This window comes from Sorex araneus, chromosome X (assembly GCF_027595985.1).
Source record: "Sorex araneus isolate mSorAra2 chromosome X, mSorAra2.pri, whole genome shotgun sequence".
NCBI classification, from domain to species: domain Eukaryota; kingdom Metazoa; phylum Chordata; class Mammalia; order Eulipotyphla; family Soricidae; genus Sorex; species Sorex araneus.
Window position 1 is genome coordinate 82194344 of NC_073313.1, and position 22643 is coordinate 82216986.

The 22643-nt window shown below is 48.8% G+C and overlaps 1 protein-coding gene across 1 annotated transcript in view; it reads left to right on the forward strand.

Moving 5' to 3' along the window:
- The first annotated feature begins 421 nt into the window (after positions 1-421).
- GPC4 (glypican 4) overlaps positions 422-22643 on the forward strand; it is a 145751-nt gene continuing 123529 nt past the window's right edge. Inside the window, exon 1 of the mRNA XM_004606377.2 lies at positions 422-1137. Coding sequence (XP_004606434.1) covers positions 978-1137 — 160 coding nt within the window. The 5' untranslated portion in view covers positions 422-977. The remainder of the gene's footprint in view (positions 1138-22643) is intronic.

Genomic DNA, 22643 nt, shown 5'->3' on the forward strand with positions numbered 1-22643 from the left:
AGGCGGCCTCGGGCCAGGTGGCCGGCGCGCAGAAGGCCGAGGCGCTGGACGTGGGCAGCGGAACAAGTGTCCCGGCCTCCCGGGGCGCCGGGGCTCGAGCTTCTCCACTGGAGCAGAAGTGAGGCTCGGTCCCCGCGCGTGGGGGTGGGTGGGGTGGGGGCGGCCGGCAGGCTCCCCCGCCTCCCGGGGAGGAGGGCTGAAGGGAGGAGCCGGCCGGGGCGTGGCTCGAGGGAGCGCCCGCGCGCCCGGTGCGGCCCCCTAGGAAGTGGATCTGGCCGCTCCGGATCCGACACCCCGCTTCCAGGTTTTCTCCTGGCCCCGGCCCTGCCTGCTCCCGCCCGTCTCCGGCCCGGCCCCCCCCTTTCCCCAACCCCCGCCTGTCCCCTCCCCCCTGAGTGCCGCCCGCTGGGCCAAGTTTGTCGAGCGTCGCCGCGCACGCCGGCCAGTCAATCAGCGGCAGAGCCGAGGAGGGCACAGCCGCGCGGCCGAGGGCAGAGCCAGCCGAGCCGGGCGAGCCGAGCAGATCCGCGCCGGGCAGCCCCGCAGCGCGCAGCGAGCACCCGCCCGCCGCCGCCGCCGCCGCCGCCCCTTCCCTGCGCGGTCCCCGCGGCGCCTGCCACCTTCCCCCGAGCCCCGATCGTGCCGGCCAGCCCCGCTCGGCCGCTTCGCAGCTCCCGCGGAGCCCCGAGATCTCCTCCCCGGCTCGCGCCCCGGCTCTCCAGGCGCACCGCTTCCACGCCCTCCTCCTCCTCCTCCTCCTCTTCCTCCACCCCAGCGCCTGGCACCGGGGGACCGTTGCCCGCCGCGCTCGAGGCCCAGCTCCACTTTTCGCCCCTCGTCTCCTTCTCCTTCTCCTTCTCCTCCTCCTCCTCCTCCTCTCCTCCTCCGACTCCTCCCCGCGCGTCCCCTGACTCGGGCGCCCGCCACTTGCCCGTCCCGTCCCCCGAAGGTGGGAGCGCGTCCGCCTGGCCCGCACCATGGCACGGTTCGGCATGCCCACGTTTCTCTGCGCCCTGGCCGTGCTCAGCGCCGCGCTGCTGGCCGCCGAGCTCAAGTCGAAAAGTTGCTCGGAAGTGCGACGCCTCTACGTGTCCAAAGGCTTCGACAAGGACGATGCCCCCACGCACGAGATCAACGGTAAGTGGGAGCAACCCACCCCGGGAAGGCGAGCGCAAAAGTGGGCACCCCCGTGCCCGGGAACGCGGAAACCCCTCGTCCCGGCCCCACGTCCGCAGGTTGCCCAGAGGGAGAAATTGGGCAGGCGAGAGCGCCCGGGCGGGCCCTGGCACCGAGCGTTCCCCGCGGGCGCTGCGGACCCCGCGTGCTCCTTGCGAGCGGCGGGGTGCCGCGGAGTTGCGGGGTGCCACTCCCGCGCTCTGTCCCGGCTTCCCTAGCTCGCTCGCCATTCAGGTCCCAGGAAGCCCTCGAGGACGACTCTGGCCCGCAAAGTGCCTGTCACCAGCTCCCTCGCCTTTTTCCGGGTTCAACTCCTTACAGGGTGCCCCGCTTTGTTGTGTGGGTGCCGACAAGCCGGGCGGGGGCGGGGGTCGCCATTTGGGGATGTTCGGGGGAGGGGGGGAACTTTCGAGAGTCTTGCCAGGTTGCGGGGCGGGGAGGGGGACGTCGAACGTGGAACTTGAATCCTATGTCTCATGGATGTTCTTTACCAACCTTCTCCCCGCCTCGCTCCCACTGCCGATCCGGCTTTGGAGTTGGAGTAGCTCTTGAGGCTTCAGAACTCCTCTTGAAAAAGCAAAAAATAAAACTAAAACCAAACCAACCAACCAAACAAAAAACCCCAAAACATCAAAACCAAAAAACGCACCACCTTCACCAAAACACTCGCCGCCCCTCCAAACCCCGTCTCGGGGGTGCGTTATTGCTTTCCGGAAGGTGTTGGGACGAGCCGGGTAGTCTCTCTCCCCCCCCCCCCATTTTCCTTTCTCACACCATTTTAAGGGTTAATTGCACATTCACTTACAGACCTTGCAAAGGACAGATTCCAGGAAACCTGAATCGCAGTTTGGAGATGGTTATGCAAATGGAGACGGCTTAGCGGGTGAAAAAAGTTCGCGGGATTTGGGCGCTGCTGGGTTGGGGGGTGGGGTGCGTGGGGTCTCGGGGAGCGCTGGAGAGACAGATTTCGGAAGGGTGCCCTTGGTCCCTCCACTGTGCACGGGCAACCGGGGCCAAGCCGGTACCCCTGCCAGGTCGCACTCCTTGGCCGAGGCCAACTGTTGCGTGCAGCCCCGCGGGGCGCTCTGGGGCCAGTGGCTGCTCAGGTTAGTCCGTTCGCCCAGAGGGCTCAGAAAAAAGCACCCGAATTCTAACTGGCTCGTGGCCAGCTCAACCTAACGGACAAGCGAGCGATCGGAGCCCGGGGAGAGAGGCTCCGTTCCGAATCTTTCATGGAAGTGAGCAGAGCACGCCTTTGCCTCGAGGTGTCGGTCACCCCTGGTGGGGTGGGCAGAGGGGGGCAGGCAGCCAGCAAAGCAAATAGTGGAATCTCGACCAGGCAGTTCCAAAGGCTTGGGCACACTTGTGGGTCACTTGGAAAGGGGGGGGGGCTATTAATAACCTTGGAGATCAAGTGCGGTCATCAATTACACATAAATTACAAAGGTAATTGAGGGAAGTTGCCGGGCACTTTGCAAGTGGAAGCAGCATCTGTCTCGAAATAGAAGCGAATTGTTGGAGCAGCCGTGGCGCACACTGCACCTTGGCAGTTATCAAAGAACTCGCACACTTCTGATTAGAGACTGTTTGCCCTTGAGCTGCCTGTCTTTTGGGGAGCTCAAGTATGCCCTCTCAACAGCCCGATTTTATTGGTTGTAGAGCCCTGAAAAGCTCTTTCTTTCCCGCTCTCTCCCCGCCCTGCCAGGAAAAGTGAAGTGAAGCAGTCGCCGGGCCGCTGGGGCTCTGGGCGGGCTTGGCTGGTCAGACCTGGGGTCTTTGTGCCCTGGCGCGGGTTTGGCCTGAGCCCAGCCAAGATGATTGGCGTGAAGGTTACAGTTGTCATTGCTGCATTTTGAAGGGCTGGATGCAGCAGTGCGCTTAACGGGAATGTGACAAGTTTTCATTTTCTGCTCATGCAAACAATATGTGTCTTTGAAATGGACTACCGGCATCCAGGGGGACAGTTGTAAACTCCCCTCCCTGCTTTGCTCAAACTTTGTGCAGTCTGACACCCACCAGGCAGAACATCTTCCCTGGCCGGCATGGCGCAGCAGGGGAAAGGAAGTTTGAAGTGTGCTGGAGACTGGACTAGGTGTGTCCTTTGATCCTTGTGGTCAACAGAAAACACCTGAGGATTTTTTTTTTTGCCTAAAGGTGTCTAACTGGACATTATCTCCCGGCAAAGTTTGGAGAGTTCTTAGGGACCAGCAGCAGGAAATGGAAGCTAATGTGCTCACACCCAAAACATTTTATTCTTTTTGTCTTGTCCTTCATCTCCCTCCCAGGGCTGCTGCTTTTATTTCCCCTTTTGAATGACCTACTGGACTGCATTCTCCTGAGGAACAAAGGAAGTGCCTTTTTAGCTGGAATCCTTGGAAGACCACCAAGGACTTTAGCTCATGCAGTGCAATTTCGCACCACTTTCAACAATAACAAAAATGCATGACTGAATGGCTCAAAAATGTGGAGTGTTAGAGGCATTCATTTGCGTCTAGGACGCTGTCACAACACAGACAGACCCAAGTAAATACCTTTAGACGGCCAGTATAGAAACAGGGGTAATCTTTACCATCACCCTGGCCTCTCCAAATGCATACATTAGCCTTGTCTACTCCAGCAAAATTTGGTCATTTTTGGGTGGTGGTAGGGGGAAAGTATAGTTCATATAGTGAACCCTGAATGAATGAATTGCCATGTCTTTGCCCTGGGCGGTGGAGATAAGATGCACATGAACGTGGAGTTTTAAAATGCATCAAGTCCAACCAGTGGAAGAGAGTTTCCTAGGCCGGAGGGTCACAGTAGTCTGGTTGCCTCGCCCCAGGCTTAGCTCAAGTTGAAGGTTTTATTCCCCTGGCCTTGCACTTGCCTTCTAGCCTCCTGGCGGCTTGTACAGGCTTTGAAAAGACTCCCTTAAGGAGTCGCAGTCACTTGAGATCATAATGAAGATAATTTGATGTGCTCTCAAGGGTGTCGGGAGTACATCTTGGCTGACAGGGCTTGCAGCCGACTTCGTGCATTGCCTATCCGCTTGACCCCTCTGCTTATCAAATAATGGGGAGTCCAGATGTCGCTATCAAAAGAGCGCTTTTACACAAAGGCCCCGCTTTTTTCTCCAGCTTTCAATGGGCGGGTCTTTTTGGAGTGCCTACTGTGTGCAGTGTCTGTGTGTGGGGAGGGCATAGGAAGGGTTAGGGGGGCGCTGCCACCCAGACTTTGCCAGGTAGCCAGGAGCTTAGGCACGTGCATGCATAATTGGGGTGTCACGTGGCCTGCGATGTTGGACCAGAGGGGGAGGAGGAGGCATGCCCCGGAACTCCTAAGGGAGAAGTGATTTGGGACCAAAGGCTTATTGAAGTCATTGTTTCCCAAAGTGGGCAATACTGAGCCCTCCTACCCCTGCCCTGCCTGAGGTAGTGACTGGAATGATCCAGCTGAATCCCGTGCTTCCGGGGAATGTGTTCTGTCCCTTTAAAAAGGTAGACTTCTGAGTCCTCAAACCCACAGGCAGTGGTGTAGGGCATCCTTTCCAAAAAAACATAGAATGCTTTGGTTGCATTTGGAGCCTCTGACAACCTCAAAAGATGAATAATGCCTAGTGGCTGTCTTTGGGTCTTGGAAATAACTTCTCTATTTTGTATGTTATGCCAACCATTTAAAATATATACACATATATATTTTAACGTGTGTGTGTGTATGTTCACCATTTTCAGGCCAGGCTAATTGCTCTGCCAAAAAAAAAGGTAGACTTGGGACTACACGCAGCTGACCTGGGTTAGATCTCTGGCAACCCACAGGGTCCCTGAGCCCTGCCGGGAGTGATCCCTGAGTGCAGAGTCAGTCAGGAGTTAACCCTGAGCACCAGAAGGTGTGGCCCCCAAACAGATGAAACAAAAATAAAGAAGATGGAATTTGGGAGCTGGGAAACTTTTGATTTTTTTTTCTCTGAAAGGGGAAAGTAAGCTAAGTAAGTGGGAATGTGTGAGCTTGGTAATGATAGTTCACTAGTTTATATATATATATACAAGTATATATATAAAATATGAAATGTGATAATAGCCATTTTCTTTGGGGTGGGAGGTGGGGATTTGGGCTTCACACCTAGCTGTGCCCAGGGCTTAACACCTGGCTCTGAGCTCAGGGATCACTCCTGGTATTGGAGTGGTGGACCTTTATTGGTGCCAGATATTGGACTGGGGTGAGCTGTGTGTAAGGCACATGCCATTCTGTCCTGTCTCTCCAGCCCTGAAAATAGTCATTTTCCTTGTCCCTCCCTTCATAAAGACAGAGGACATGCAACACTTGGCTTTTATTACTCATAAAATTGCCAATATAAATGAAATGACTAATCTTTGCTGAAGTTGTCTTTAAAGGTAAGGCCCGTTGACTAGAGGGCTTCAGAATTGCTAGATGTCCCTTCTGCAGGGATGGTGAATGATATCTGGGGAACTTGGTGTCATAGTTGGAATTAGGGAGCTCCTGTTTCCTATTCCCATTATGTTTGTGAACAGTGTGTCCTGTTTTGTGTGTGTGTGTGTGTGTGTGTGTCCAAGGAGTGCAGAATTCTTTAATCTCTATCAGGATTTATGTGGGGGAAAGTGTGTGTTGGAGAAGTAGGAATACTTTTCTTTTCTTTTTTTTTTTGCTTTTTGGGTCACACCTGACGATGCACAGGGGTTACTCCTGGCTCTGCACTCAGGAATTACCCCTGGTGGTGCTTGGTGGACCATATGGGACGCTGGGAATTGAACTCGGGTCGTGCAAAGCAAACGCCCTACCCGCTGTGCTATCACTCATGCTCCAGGAATACTTTTCTAATACTGAGTCTTTTTTGTTTGTTTTTGAGCCACATCCAGCAGTACTCAGGACTTCCTCCTGGCTCTGTGCTCAGGGATCAGTCCTGACAGGGCCTGAGCGACCATATATAATGCTGAGGATTGAATGAATGTGGGTCAGCCATTTGCGAGGCAACTGCCTTGCCTGTAATACTACATCTTTAAAATTTATATTTAGTTTGTGAATTGGGGGGCCACACCCAACCCTATGCTCAGGACCCACTCCTGGCAGTGCCTGGGGGGTGTCATATGGTCAGATGTGGTGGTGGGGATTGAGGTGAATTGAGCTGCATGCAGGGCCTGTGTCTTCACCCATATATTATCTCTCTGACCCTACTGAGGACGTTTGATTGGCAGTTATTGTAGGTAACATCATGCATGCCTTCAGGATTCAGTTCCCTTTTCTCCACTTGAAATCGATGATTTTGCAGGGAGCGTGTGATCTTCTATTGGAATCATCAGTTTGAATCTTCGTATGACATGAGAAGCGGGTCTCATGGGACCACAGGTTCTGATCGTATAGAGATGGACTCAAGTAGTACAGAAACTCCTCTTGGACATGATCATGAGTGGACTTGGGGCAACATGAGGGGCAGAGCAATAGTAAAGCAAGTAGGAAGCTTACCTTGCATGTGACCAACCCCAGTTCAATTCCCAGCATTCTATATGGTCAGTTGAGCACTGCCAGGTGTGATCTCTGAGCACAGAAATAGAAGTAAGTCCCAAGCACTGCCGGCTGTTGCCCAAAAACAAACAAACAAAAAAAAAAAAGAAAGGAAGAAAAGTTCTGGCTTAATGCAGCTCAATCTGTTTCTTTTATACAAATAGGACATGTTTGCTTCGGCATAATTACTGTTTTCCTTTGTTGCTGCATTCATATTGGGTTGAATGCAATTTCGTGATTAGCTGGAGACTAGATGAGGAATGCAAAAGGAAATTTTTTGGTTGTCTCAACATGGGAAATACCATTAAGTGGAAATGAACATTAGCTCCCTAGTAATATGAACTGTATTGACATGGAGGTCATGCCCATGTACCAAATGCATTTGAGCTTCATGAAAAGAGCAAGTATGTTTTCTCTGAAGCTGGTCCTATACTCGAGCCTTTATGTTCTTTCATTTAAACTGTGCTATCAGAATTATTCTTCATCCCCAATTTATTTATTTATTTATTTATTTATTGCTTTTTGGGTCATTCCCGGCGATGCTCAGGGGTTACTCCTGGCTCTTCACTCAGAAATTATAACTAACTTGTGCTTGGGGGACCATATGGGATGCTGGGAATCAAACCCAAGTCAGCTGTGTGCAAAGCAAAGCCCTACCTGCTGTGCTATTGCTCCAGACCCCAAATCCCAATTTATTTTAATTTTTGTTTTGTTGTTTTGGGGGTCTTGGGGGAGCTTTGGACCACAGCTGGTGGTGCTCAGGGGTTACTCCTGGCTCTGCACTCAGGAATTGCTCCTCATGGTGCTCAGGGGACCCTATGGGATACTGGGGATTGAACCCGGGTCAGCTGCAAGCAAGGCAAGCACCTTACCCGCTGTACTACCTCCGTGGACCCATTACTTTTTGTGTTTGGGGACCACACCTGGAGGTGCTCAGGGCTGACACCTGGATTTGCATTCAGGGATCACTCCTGGAACTATATGGTCAAGGAACCATATAGGATGTTGGAATAAAATATGGGTCATTAGTGTGCAAGGCAAGCACCTTACCTGCTCTACTAGTGCTCCTGCCCCTTTGTCCTCATTTTATTAGGAAAGGGTAGTCGAGGAACTATGAAATACACTGATGGTTTTAGAGCTAGTGTGTGGTAGAGGAGGGATTTGAAACGTGGACTGTGGGGATGGGTTGGGAAGTAGGGGCCACACTTGGCAGTACTCAGGGATTACTCCTAGCCCTGTATCCCTGCTTCACTCCTGGAGGTACTCACAGGATCATATGTGACACCAGAGTTTGAACCCAGGTGTCCTATAGACAAATCATATTTTGATATGATTTGATAGAGATTTGATAGAGAGACAGCCTGTTGAGCTGTCTCTCTATCCTTTTTTGTTTATTTTGGGCCCAGGTGTCCTATAGGCAAATCATGTTTTGATATGATTTGATAGAGATTTGATAGAGAGACAGCCTGTTGAGCTGTCTCTCTATCCTTTTTTGTTTATTTTGGGCCACACCTGGCAGTGCTCAGGGTTTACTCCTGGTTCTGTGCTCATCGATTACTCTGGTGGGCCTTGGGGGACCTTAGGAGGTTCCTGGGATCAAACCTAAGTAGGTTGCATGCAAGGTTGTCTGCTCCCTCTACTATCTTTTTGACCCCATCAAATATGTTTTTTTTTTCTTTTTGGGTCACACCCAGCAATGCACAGGGGTTACTCCTGGCTCCTGCACTCAGGAATTACTCCCAGCGGTGCTCGGGGGACCATATGGGATGCTGGGAATTGCACCTAGGTTGGCCGCTTGCAAGCAAATGCCCTACCCGCTGTGCTATTACTCCAGCCCCTCAAATATGTTTTTTTTCTTTTTTGGGTCACACCCGGCGATGTACAGGTTTATTCCTAGCTTATGCACTCATGAATTACTCCCAGCGATGCTCAGGGGACCATATGGGATGCTGGGAATCGAACCCGGGTCGGCCGTGTGCAAGGCAAGGCAAATGCCTTACCTGCTGTGCTATTGCTCCAGCCCCTCAAATATATTTTTTGTTTGTTTGTGGACCATACCTGGTAGCGCTCAGAGTTTACTCCTGGTTTTGTGTTCAGGGCTCACTCCTATAGTGGTTCAGGAAACCATATGCTGTGCGGCCGGGATACTCTCGGTTAGCTTGCTGGGCTCTTCGAGAGGGACGGAGGAATCGAACCTGGGTTACCCACTGTGCTATCGTTCCAGTCCTATAGTAACTTAATGCAATATATGCCCAACAAGTATATGTGTGTGGTGACAGTCAAATTTAAAAAAATGCTGGCAGTGGAGTATTTGGGAGGTTGGGCCACACCCAGTAGTGCCCAGGGCTTCCTGCTGATTCTGTGCTCAGGGTTCATTCTTGGTGGTGCTCAGGGAAACCCTGTGTGGTGATAGGATTGAAGCTGGAGTTGGCTGCATGCAAGGTCAGCAAGCAGTTAACTTGTGTACTTTCTGCCCCCCAATAATTTTAATTCCCTACATTACCTTTTATTTTTGCAATGATTTAAGCTGGGGTGCTCAGTGTGGGGGGGCATCCACTTTAGGTGCGGTGCTCACCCTCTCATCCTCAGTGCTCACTGAAGTTTGTGCTTTTTCTGGTGGAATTTGCACACATGCTCTCCAGAGACTGCACTCAGAGTTCAGGTAACCAAGTTAGAATCATGGTCGCCAGGGGTTAGATTTCTTCTTGTGGTGCTGATAACAGCCATCTGATCATGCAGGTGGAAGTGGATAATGGCACCAGATGTCATGGCTGTAGTAGAGCTGCCGGGCTCAAACTGCAAAGTTTGGTACATGTGGGCCACTGGGCATTAGAACTCATGACCGATCGCTTGCAAAGCAGTCCCTTTCATTCCCTGAGCTCTTCTTCTGCACCCAACATAAACAATTCTGTTCCGTTCTCTGCCAGGACACCAGTGCTATCATGGGATTATGCTGCTTTGATGATGAATTGTCATCTCATGGTCTGTTGCTCTCCTGCTTTTCTGGCTCTAAACACTCTGAAGTGAAATAAATTCTGAGTAAATCTCCATGATATGTTGGGATAACTTGGAGAGAGTTTTTTCATTCTTTTGGATAAGTATTTGTCTTTACCACTTTATTAATAACTGAGTGCTCTAGGATTTGTTCGGAACGATTCAGTAGGGTGTTTCTTTGCTCAGAGATATCTTTTAAGGTAGACGCACTTGACTTTTGTGATGAGGCAATTGAGAGAAAATTTGGAAGAGCAATGTAAACATATTAGATTCTGCATATAGAGCTGTTCATTCGGTACACATCCGTTCCCTTTGAAAAAAAAAATGAAATCTTAAGCTGACTCTCTTTACCAAGCAGAATATTCTACACAGGCTTTTAAGGCTATCAGAATATTTTATCCAAATAGACACACTAAAATACAAACAGGTAAGAACTGGCATTTTCAATTCCACTTGGTTAAACATCTGTTGCTTACTCTAGAGAACATGAAAAGTGCAGAACATTCATGAAGCGATCCCATCCTGGAGGTAATTTGAAATATTATATTTAAGTTCTGATTCATTGAATTCAGCAATCTGGTGGCAGAGGGAAAAAAATCAAAGCGATCTATCAGCCAGGTATTCAGCTTTTGAAAAGGAAACTTGAACAAATGTTAGAAATTAAGAAAGGGGGAGTTGAATGGAGGAGTTTAAAAAAAGTCACCAACTTATGTAAAAACATCTTATTGGAAGCCCAGATAAATGTGTGCCAGACATCAAAAAGACCAGCTGCTTGGGGGAAGAAAAAAAAAAGAAACCCAGCATGACTAACTGGTAGAGTGAAAGAGGCTCCACTCCAGGGGGAAAGGCATCTTTTACAAAATGGAGAGTGTATGGCAGAAGAGGGGAGTCTCCAAGATATGGCAGGGCAGGGACCAATTAGAAATGCAGGAAGCCTGAACAACTTGGCATGTACCCTGCAAGGTAGCTGCACGAAAACCCATGTGATCATGCGGAAAGGATAGGTAACCTATCAGGAAAAGCCGGATGGCTTCTTAAAGAGGAAACTGATTAAGATGATCCTAGCATATACTGTTGGTGGCTTAACTTGATTGTGGCTTAAGTAAATTGCTGCAGTGGCATCTATGTGTTAAACCTTACAGAATTCTTTTTTTTGGGAGGGGGTCGGTTTGGACACACCCAGTTAGTACCCAGAGGACCATATGCAGTGCCAGGGAGTGAACTAGCTCTGCTACATGCAAGACAGATGTCCTCCCTTCTTTTTTTTTTTTGCTTTTTTTGGGTCCTACTTGGCAATGCACAGGGGTTACTCCTGGGTCTACACTCAGGAATTACCTTGGCGGTGCTCAGGGGACCATATGGGATGCTGGAAATCAAACCTGGGTCGGCTGCATACAAGGCAAATGCCCTACCCACTGTGCTATTGCTCCAGCCCCTGTCCTCCCTTCTATACTATCTCTCCGGCTTGCGAACTTTCCAGAATTCTTGAGAGAGAAGTAAGTGGTCCTCGAGGAACAAGCAAGAATTATGTGGGGCCTAGAAGATGGATCAGAGTGTTGGTGTGCATACTTTTCATGTGGGTGCCCAGGTTTTGATTCCTGGCACCACATGATCCCCTAAGCCATAAATAGAAATTGATTGGTGAACAGTCACCACCCCTGCCCCACCAACAAAAATTATGCAATGGAGTTCTAAGACAAAGAATGTGCAGAAAGAGCGTTTACTTTGGTGAGAATGTTGGCTTATCTCATTTATTTTATTCTTTTCTGTGTAGGTGGGGTATTGACCCAGCAGTGCTTGTGGGCCACTCTTGGGTGTGTGCTCAGGAGCCACGGCTGACGGGTGCTTGGTGGACCCTGTGGGGTGTTGGGGCTCTAACCAGTGCGGTGGCTGCAGCTGCATGCTAGGCAAGAGCCTTAACCTTTGTACTCTCTCTCCAGTCCCTTTCATTTATTTTTTATGGGGGCGTAATGACTGCACAGTGTTTTATTTGCTGCAGATGTACCGCATAGTGATTTGACATTTGCAAAATGATCACTGAACATCTTTTGAATTTTATTTTCTTGGAAATTTTGTATACAACCTTTCAGTATGTAATTTGGCCACACCTGATGGGCTTCAGGCTCTACTCCAGTTCTGTACTTGGGGATTGCTCCTGGTGGTACTTGGGGGACCAAATATGGTGCCAAATTGAATCTAGACCTCCAATGTGCAAATCAGGTGTTCAGACTCTTGAGCCACCCCCCTCTGGCCCCTCTAAATTTATTATTATTATTATTATTTGCTTTTTGGGTCACACCCGGTGATGCACAGGGTTTACTCCTGGCTCTGCACTCAGGAGCACCCTGGCGGTGCTCAGGGGACCATATGGGATGCTGGGAATCGAACCCGGGGTGGCTGCATGCAAGGCAAATTCCCTACCCGCTGTGCTATTGCTCCAGCCTCTCCATAATTTTTTTCACTGAGTTTTATTTATTTATTTATTTATTTATTTATTTATTTATTTATTTATTTATTTATTTATCTATCTTTTTTGGGGGAGGGGGTCACACCTGGAGATGCACAGGGGTTATTCCTGGCTCTGTACTCGGAAATTACTCCTGGCGGTGGTGCTCAGTGAACCATAAGGGATGCTGGGAATCGAACTTGGTTGGCAAGGCAAATGCCCTACCCACTGTTCTATTGCTCCAGACCCCCCCCATAAAATTTTTAAAAAAGATTTTTTCTATTTGCTTCCCCCTTTCCCTTTGCTTTTTGTGACTTGTTGCAGAGAGGAGGGCTGATGCACCCACCAGGTTGTGCATATTCAGCCATAAAACTTGCCTGGGCTTTAGCGTGGAGTTCATACTTCTTTGATGGAGGTTTGCATCCCTGACTTCAGTGCTTACCCATATTGAAATGTGTTACTTGCTGGAGATCTTACACTAGATATTTCAGTTCCTGAGGTCTTAGACAGCAAAGCCACTGGACTCCATTTGGCACGAATGGGTGGCACTGGGGATCCAGCTCAAAGACTTCTGTTCCCAAGGCTGGGTCTTATAACCACTAAGCTATCTGGGCCCCTGGGCCATGTTTAAAATTAGTTACAATATTATTATTATTATTTCTTTTGGCTTGGGGGCCGTACCTGTCTGTGCTCAGGGCTTACTCCTGGCTCTGTGCTCAGGGCTTATTCCTGGCAGGGTTTGGGGCATGATATGGAGTGCTGAGATTCGAACCTGAGAACCTGGGTTGGCTATGCGCTAGATAAGAACCCTACCACACTGTACTGTCTCTCTAGCCCCTTAGAGTTTTTTTGGGGGGTTGGGCCACACCTCGCTGTGCTCAGGGATTATTTCTGATTCTGTGCTCAGTTTGTACCCCTGGGAGGGCTTGGGGGACCTATGGGACCCTGGGGATTGAACCCAGGTGGATCGTATGCAAGGCAAGTGTTTTAACTGCTGGACTATTAGCTCCAGCCAGGTTACACTATTATTGACAATAGTTCCCATACAGTATCTTGTCATCCGTAGGATAATCTCAACCATCTAGATTGAGTCCAGAATGGAACATTTGAACCTCGTCATCTCCATTTGTTTCTGCAAGTTGAGAGGAGAATGACAACACACATTGTCCTAGAAGGAGTAGATTACATGGAGAGGACAAGTTCTTTTCATTTTAAGGATTTTATTATTGAATCACTGTGAGATAGATCCTTAAAAAGCTGTCCATGGTAAGGTTTCAGTCATACAGTATTCCAACACCCATTCCTCCACCAATGTACGTTTCCCAGCACCAGTGGAGAGGACAATTTCTTGGGGGAACAGAAGCAATTGTAACATTGCTCTGTGATAAATGCATTGTCTGATACTTTTGGTGAGGTTCTTCTTGGTATGAAAATGGAGTGGTAGAATATTAGGGTGTTGAACTAGCTTTTTGATTCTCACCACAAGGGGGTCTGCACTAGAACCTGGAGGGCTTTTAAATTTTACTAATGCCTGGGCACCAGTCCAGAGCAGTTAAGTCATCATTTCTGGCATTGAATGAATTCATGGTAATTCTTTCTAGAGTGCTCTCCAGGGTTAGAGTGATAGTACAGAGAGGAAGGCACTTGCCTTGCATACAGCTGACCCGGATTTGATCCCTGGCACTGCAGAGAGTCCTGATCCCTGCCAGGAGTGGTCTGTGAGCACATACTAGTGTGGTGTCAAAATGACAAAAGAAAATGACAAAGCTGTCCAGTGTTTCTAATGAGTAGCCATAGTTGAGCGCCTGGACCTGGACCCATGATCTTCAACCACAGGTCCATGGACTGGTTGCTGGCCTGCAGGTGTGCAAAAGGTGAAAAGAACTGGTCTCCCACCTTGGTCCCAACTACCGGTCTGTGTACTGGAATGCAGGACGTGTGCTGGTCTGCAGGTTGTTGTTCTAGATGGTCTCGGAGGTCTTTGTCATCTCCGAGGTTCTAGGATTCTAAATCTTCCATCAAAATGCATTGCAGTGTTGCTATCTCAGAAGAGAATTTCATGGATACTCTGCTCATTTCACCTGTAGACCCCTTGGATTTAGAAGATGGCCTTATCAGACTGGGAACAATTGAATTTTTTAATCACGGTGCAAGCACAAGCCACCACCAGCGATGCTTTGCTAAGTCTGAGACATTGAGAGTACTTTGAGAGATTTAGAAAGAGATCCAGCATCGCTGCCATGCATTGATTAAGTGTCAGTGGACTCCGTGATACTTCTTCCCTTTCTCTTTATTGGTAAAATAAGAAAAAAATCTCTTTATCCCCTGCTTTAATGTCCTTTTTGCCATGTGTTTATTCTTCTCAAGTATCTTATCGAGAAATAGAAGTACAGTAAATCCCTGGGCTTCTGGCCTGCCCAGCCATCCAGAACACAGCTGGGAATGTAGAAGTAAGCAGAGAAACAAAATGATGGAAACAGCTGTCATACAAGGGCGGACATTCTGCTTGGAGCAAAGACCTTGAGAGTCATATCACCAGCCATCATGGATCGAATCCCCCGCTCCCCGGCGGAGGATAGTAGGTGCTGGGGTGTTCGAGGTGTAAACAGGAGTTAAGCTTTGGAGGTGCCTCCATTCCATTTGGGAGATAGTGTTTCCTTTTGGGGGTGGTAGGGTGGTTGTTGGTGCAGCTGCTGGGCCTTGAACCTAGAGTCTCTTGCATGAAAAATCCATGGTTTGGCCCCTGAGCTGCATTCCTGGCCCTGATAGGGCTCAAGCTAGAGTAGAGATAAAAAGGTTCAGGTTATCTGTCTTCCCAGTTCGTGGTGGATGCGAAGGAGTGGTGCCGGGCTGATGGAGGAGTGAAGGGTCCTGATGCAGAGAGGGTTGGAGGGGAAGACAAAACTCGGTATGGGGGGAAATGTGGGATGATGGTACAAAGCAGCAGGTGTGTGTGTCTGTGTGTGTTTGTTTTGTGTTGAGACTAGCTGTTGAACAGACCTTGGGCGTTTTTATTGATTTGATTTTATTGGACCACACCTGGTAGTGCTCTGGGGTTACTCCTGTCACTGTGCTCAGGGACACTCCTGGCAGAACTCAGGGGACAGGGTCCTGAGGATCGAACTAAGGTTGGCCATGTGCAAGGCAAGCACCTTTTTGCACTGTACTATCTCTTTGGCCCTGGGTGTTTTAAATTTTTATTTCTATCACTGTCACTGTCATCCCATTGCTCATCGATTTGTTCGAGCGGGCACCAGTAACATCTCTCATTGAGATATTTATTGTTACTGTTTTTGGCATATCGAATATACCACAGGTAGCTTGCCAGGCTCTGCCATGTGGGCGCGATACTCTCGGTAGCTTGCCGGGCTCTCCGAGAGGGGTGGAGGAATCGAACACAGGTCGGCCGCATGAAAGGCGAACGCCCTACCACTGTGCTATCGCTCCAGCCCTACCTTGCTTAATTAAAAGCTTCAGCATTTTTGCATGCCAAGATAGAACCCTGGGTTTTCATATATGTTAAGCTTGTGCTCTGTCATCGGGCTCCAGAGAACAGTAGGCTGGAACATGCTGATCTTGCCAGTTGGAGACATTTTTCTGGGTGTGCTGGATGTTCTGGAACCCTTGGCATTACTGTTTCAGGTAGTATTAAGTAATTGTGTCAGCTGAAAACAATGAGATCTAAGCTGCAAGCACTATACATTTGTAATGTGCTCATCAAGTTGACAGGCGGGGATGGGGGGGATTGGGGGTGAGGAGGGAGTATGGAAACACTGGCGGAGGAATTGGTGTTGAAATATGCTACAAACGCAACTATCAATAGTTTAGTAAATCACAGATCTTTAAATAAATAAAATAATTAAAGCAAATGAGATAACATAATCTTGTTGGACCTAGTCTGGTTGAAAATTTCAGGAAGTCAGTTTTAGAAAGTGCTGTATGGGGGCTGAAGCAATAGTACAGTGGGTAGATCATTTTGCCTTGCGTGGGGCTGACAGGAGTTTAATCCCAACATCCAGTATGATCCCTGGGGCACTGCCAGTAGTGATTCCTGAGTGCAGAGCCAGGAGTAACACCTGTACATTGCCGAGTGTGACCCAAAAAAAAAAAGAAATCATTACATGACCTGAAATATATAGGCCTATACAGTAGTTATAAAAACTACAACCTATTTACTGATCTCTGTATCACTGTCATCCTGTTGCTCATCGATTGCTCCAGCTGGCACCAGTAACGTTTTGATTGTGAGGCTTGTTGTTACTGTTTTTTGCTTATAGAATACGCCCCGGGTAGCTTGCCAGGTTCTGCCGTGCGGGCGGAATACTCTCGGTAGCTTGACGGGCTCTCCAAGAGAGGGACGGAGGAATTGAGCTCAGGTCAGCTGCGTGCAAGGCAAATGCTCTACCCACTATGCTATTGTTCCAGCTCCTATGTTTCTTTTTTAATTTATTTCACTTTGTGTTACTTATTTTTTGGTTTGGGGGCTACACCCAGGACTGCTCAGAGCTGCTTCTTGTCTTGGTGCTTCAGGACAGCTCCTGGCAGGTGCTTGCTGGAACCATGCCTGGAGTCAACAACTAAGTCCGGGGTCCGTAGACCTTCTGAGCACCACTTAGGAAGCGCTTACTCACCACACCCTGCCCTCAAAGTCTAGGAAGAAAAGATGGAAAAAGGAAAAGTATCCTATTTATTTATTTATTTATTTTTGCTTTTTTTTATAACCCAGCAATACACAGGGGTTACTCCTGGCTCTGCACTCAGGAATTACTCCCGGCCATGCTTGGGGGACCATATGGGATGCTGGAAATCGAACCCGGGTTGGTTGGCCACGTGCAAGGCAAACACCCTACCCGCTGTGTTATTGCTCCAGCCCCAAGGATCCTCTTTTTAAAGGTTATTTTGTTTGTTTGGGGACTATATCCTGCTGTGCCCAGGACTTCCTCCTGGCTCTATGTTCAGGGATCACTCCTAGCAGGGCTCAGAAGACCATCTGGGGTTCCAGGGATCATACCAAGGTTGGCTGTGGGCAAGGCAAGAGCCCTACGCCCTGTAGTGTCTGTCCAACCCCCTTCTTTTTAAAGGCTTAGGCAAGCAAGACAGCAGTGGTATTTTTTGGCTTGCTTTTGCAAGTAGGAGTGGAGTATTTCACGTGGTTAACTCTTTTTTTGTTTTGTTTATGGACCACACCGGGGACTTATTCCTGGCTCTGAGTTTAGGAATCACTCCTGGAGGTGCTCAGGGGGGTCATATGGGATCAAACTGGGTGGGATGCGTGCAAGGCAAGCGCTCTGCCCACTGTACTATCACTCCGATCCCAATGTGGTTAATCTTTAATCCAGGCAAACATATGGTGGCTGCCTTTCCCAGGCTCCATTCAATGTGTGAGCAGGAAGCAGGAACTCCGTGTTGCTGCAGAGGTATGCTTTTAGAAAAAAAGGGGCTCTCCTCGGAGCCTGGCCTTTCCACTAGGCATTTCCTTTCTTTCCCCTCTTCTTACCCTCGAAGGAGGAGAAGCTGGGGAAGGGGCTGGAGCAGGCAGGATGGGCTCCCAGACTCTTCAGAGACGTTCTTCCTTCAGGCTAGTTCAAGGTTCCCTGGTCTCTGCTTCATCCTAGCCTTTCTCTTCATGCACACTTTCTTCTCCAGCTCCTCCAGCAACTTTGACCGCCGCCAGCCTCTTAAAGCCTGGCTGCTTGCTCAAACGTTGAACTTCTCTCAGCAGAAGCCGATTGGAAGTGGTTTCTCTGGAACTGCAGAGATTTTCCTTAGTTCTCCAAACCCTTGACATCGGCATCCGCCAAGCAGGCAAAGACCGCCACCGGGTCTTCCCCTCCCCTCTACCCTCTTTCAGTGATTGTTTCTATTTCTACCACCGGGTTGGTCTCCATTGAGTGTTGCGTCTGACGTTTGGTTGGGGAGGAAAACAAAACGCGCTCTCCGTGCGAACGAAAGGCAGTGCGAAGCATGTGGTTAGCAGTTACTACTTGCACTGGTCCAGTCTGAGTGGGAGTATCCTTTTTCTTGGCAGGCACTTCACAGACAGGCCTGCTGCTTTGGTGCCAGAATAAGCAGTCATTACATTCCTCACAATTTATAGTCAAATTATTATCTACTATTGTTAAAAATTGCCTTAATTACAGAATAGTTCCCCATGCAAAAGATTTGCAAAAGCAAAACAAAACCAATTTTTTTTTCACCAGTGCACTGGAGAAATGGTCCTTCAAAATCACCCTGAATGGGGCCTGGAAGGATGCGATGAGAAATCTGGGTTTTTTTTTGGCTTTTTGGGTCACACCCAGCGATGCACAGGGGTTACTCCTGGCTCATGAACTCAGGAATCACCCCTGGCAGCGCTCAGGGGACCATATGGGATGCTAGGAATTGAACCTGGGTTGGCAGCGTGCAAGGCAAACACCCTACCCACTGTGCTATTGCTCCAGCGCCCGATAAATCTGCTTTGTACTTTGATGGGTTCGGGGTGTGTTTTTAGCCTTTGATTTGTTTTCTTCAGTGAGGTGGGGGGGAGATGGAAGTTAGGCCACTCCCACTGGGCCATGCTCAGTGTTCACTCCTGTGCTCAGGGGATCGTATGTGTTGCTGGAATTTGAAGCAGGGTTGGCCTGTGATTGAAAGGTAAGGGCCATATTGGCTGTACTTATTCTTTGGCCCCTGTTTGTGTCTTTTAAAGACGGTGCAGTGGGTTCACTCTAAATTGGGTTTAAGTGAAATGCCTCCCCAGTTGACTGTTTCATTAACGGTCTGCCTTGTTGATTCTCACTTGGGAATTCACTTGGTCTGCCCCTGCCCCTTTAGCTCTGATGGACGTGGAGACTTTCCGTGGAGGAAGCTCCCGCTGGTGGGGTCTGGTTGATCATTAAGCTGAGTGGCAGTTGTAGCAGATGTGCTGAAGGCCTGAGAGATAGTAAAGGCTTGTACGGCACTTGTCATACACACTCCAGACCCAGGTTCAGTTTCTGGCATCCCATAGAGTCGCCCAAACCCTGCCATCAGTACCTCTTGTGATCTGAACAAAGATTTAGGTGGCCAGGTAGCTAGATTTTTTTGGGGGGGGTGTCACATCCTGCGATGCTCAGATGTTACTCCTGGTTCTGAACTCAGAATTTATTCCTGGCGGTGCTCAGGGGACCATATGGGATACTGGGGATTGAACTCGGATCAGCCGCATGCAAGGCAAACGCCCTACCCGCTGTACTATCACTTTGGCCCCCCGAAGATAGCTAGATTTTTACTTGATCTTTCCTAATGTCTTCTTTAGGCCACTGCTATCAACAGGCATCCAGAATCAATTCTCTTTCTTTTGTTTCTTGGGTCACACCTGACTGTCCCCAGGGATCTCTCCTGGCTCTGTGCTCAGGGATCACTCCTGGCAGGTTCAGGGAACCATGTGGGATAGCAGGGATTGAACCCAGATGAGCCATGCAAGGAAAATAAGTGCCCTACCCGCTGTACTATCACTCAAGCCTGGTTCTCTTAACCACCTCCACAACTGCAGCCTGTTCGCCTCTTCCATCCTATCTTCCCTGGTTTATTGTGGCTGTCCTGCCAGTCTCTTAGTCTTTTGCCTTTTCCCACCCCAGATTGTTGGCAGCTCAGCAACTGGTGCCCTCTCCCACCTAACATAGATCACGTTGTTTCTCTGCTCCCAATGTACCAGTAGTTCCCCGAGACTCAGAGTGAAAGCCAAAGCTTCTGAGGACGGAAACTGTGCTTGTGGGTCACTTCTGGCGTTGCCCAGGGCCTCGCATTCTGCTGGGGATTGAACCTGGAGCTCCCATACTGACTGAGTACGATGCCTAGAACCTCATAAGGCTCTTGTGAGCACCTTGAGAAGGCATTCCTGAACATAGTCAGCCCGGAGCACTGCCTTGTGTGGTCCAATGATCCCTCCCCAGATGCAGTAAGCTCTGAGCACTGCCTGGGTCACACTCCCTCTCTAGGTGCAAAGTGAACTCTTTTCTTAATTCATACTCTTGTTTCCTATTCTTGAGGTGGCCTGCCAAGGAAGCACCCCAGACCCATGAGAGCTACTATTTTGGGGTTGTTACGAAGGATCGGGGGCCCCGATAGTTCCTCTGAGACCACAGAAATGCTGGCTTGTCTGAATGCTGAGTGGCTATCACTTCAGACTTCTGGGCCAGCCATGAACTCAGCTTCAGTACCGAATGGACCAGGTGCCCTCGCCAGCTTTGGAGCCATGGCCTTTCTTCCCCAAACCTTTGCTCCTGCTGATTTAGTGTATGAGTGGCCCAGAGAAAAGGATGCCCTGGCTGTGGGGGCCACGTGAAGGCTGTGGCGGGAGAGAGGATGGGAAGTCAGCGACTCCAAATGATAAGTGTTTGAGCACTTATCAGAATGGTGGGGAGGACCCATGCTTCCTCCAGTGCTTCTGAGAAGAGGGTTTGCAAGAAAGATTTCCAAGGAAAGATTGCTTTTTAGATGACTTTCTTTAAATAAAAGAATGTTTTGGGAAGGATTTGGGGACCACATCTGGCAGTGTTGAGCAGCTGTTCATAACTCAGTGCTCAGGGATCAGTCCTGGTGGTGCTCAGGGATTGAGCAGTACTAGAGATCGAGCTGGAGTAGGTTGTGAGCAAGGCAAGCACCTCAACTCCTCCGCTGTTCTATCTCTCCAAGCTTCTTAAATTTCCTTCTTTCCCTCCCTCCGTCCCTCCGTCTCTCCCTCCCTTCCTTCCCTCCTTCCTTCCTTATTTTTTTTTGCTTTTCATTCTAAGGCTGCACCAGCAATGCTTAGGAGTTACTCCTAGCTCTGTGCTCAGGGATTACTATTGTGCGTGCTTGGGGGACCGTATAGAATGCTGGAGATCAAATCCCCGTCAGCTATGTGCAGGGCAAGTGTCCTCCTTGCTGTATTTTCTCCAGCCCCCAGGTGTACTGCCAGTTTTAACCCAGACTCCCAAATCCCAGTATTCCTGGTGTTTCCTAGGCTTCAAGCTAGAGTTTTGGCCACTGTCAAATCTATACCCCTCTCGCAAAGTGTGGTGGCAAAGACTGAAGCGCCAGCCTCCCCATTTAATGCAACTGACTGCATTGTAGTAAATTTGGTACATGTGTTCCTATGCAATGCTAATAAGTCTTGCTTAGTTATGCAGATTGAGGTGTGCCCTACTTTTAATAGAAAGTGAAATATGCAGATTTTGGAATATGTCCTATTTACTATACCATAAGCTTGCTGTTTTAAGGATCACTTGCCCAATTGGGAACATGGGCTGAAGAGCTAGTACAAAGGTTCGTTCAGGTGCTTTGCTTTGCACGCAGCCAAGCTGGTTCTATTCCCAGCATCATATATAGTCCCCCGAGCACCAACAGGAGTAAGTCCTGAGCACAGACTCAGGCGTATGCCCTGAGCACATCTTAGAGTGACTTCTAAACCTCCAATAAGAATTCAAATAAGCAGGCTCTTTTTAAATTTTTTTTAAAAAATTATAATTAGATCACAGTGATAATCCACATTTACAAAGTTGTTCATGATTTGATTTCATTAATACAATGTTCCAACAAGAGTTGGAACTTTTTGCCACTATGGCAGGCACATTTTTTTTCTCTCTCTCCCTCTCTCTCACTCTCTTTCCTCTTGGGCCTTGTGGTTTGCAATACCGATAATGAAAGTGAAAGGTTATCAGGTATATCCCTTTACCTACTTTGAACACTCAGTTCCTTTCCAGAATGATCATTTTCACTATAATTGTCATGTTGGTTTCTTCTATAGCTTAACTGAGCAGGCTAGTTCTTGTCTGATGGTTCAAATGATCCCTGTGCTATAAAGTATTCTGGTGTGCCCTAAAACATGTGAGTTCGTGAAGCCAACCGGCCCCTGCTTAAGGGACCATATGGGATGCTGGGGATCGAACCCAGGTTGGCTGTGTGCAAGGTAAATGCCCTACCCGCAGTACTCTCTCTGTCCCCTCTGCTTTTATTTTTTAAATAGATGTCGCCTGTACCATTTTTTTTTATCTCTCGCCTTGGTGTTTCTCTTGGGGCTTGGAGATTTTTCTGGGGCTGCCTGTCAGCTCAGCCATGAAGTAAAATTCGATTCTGCAATGGTAGGCGTGAGGGTTGAGCTTTTGTCTTTCATCTCTGCTGGGTCTGTTAGTCAAGAGTGTGAGAAGCAAATGACTGGTGGAAAGAGAACTTTAGATGTTTAGCACCTCCAAAGCGTCAGAGTATTTCCAAACCTCAGAAACAACACTTTTAATGGAAATGACTGTACTCGTGACAAATCGATCTCTATTAAAAGAGGCCCTTTAAGTTATTGTAGTTGTCCTGACTTCCGGGGGTGGTCTTTATGTTTGAAAATGAGTCTGTGTCTTTAAAAGTTTGTATGATAAAGCCCTGATTCTCTCCAATGATCTTTTTTTTTTATAATTGGCCATATTAACATGAGAGATGAATACAGCTCGGCTGCTAGAAAATGGTATTTGTTTTCCTTCTTGAAGTTCCAGCAGCTGTTGTAGCCTCTTAGTTTGCAGCAAAACAAAACAACCCCCCCAAT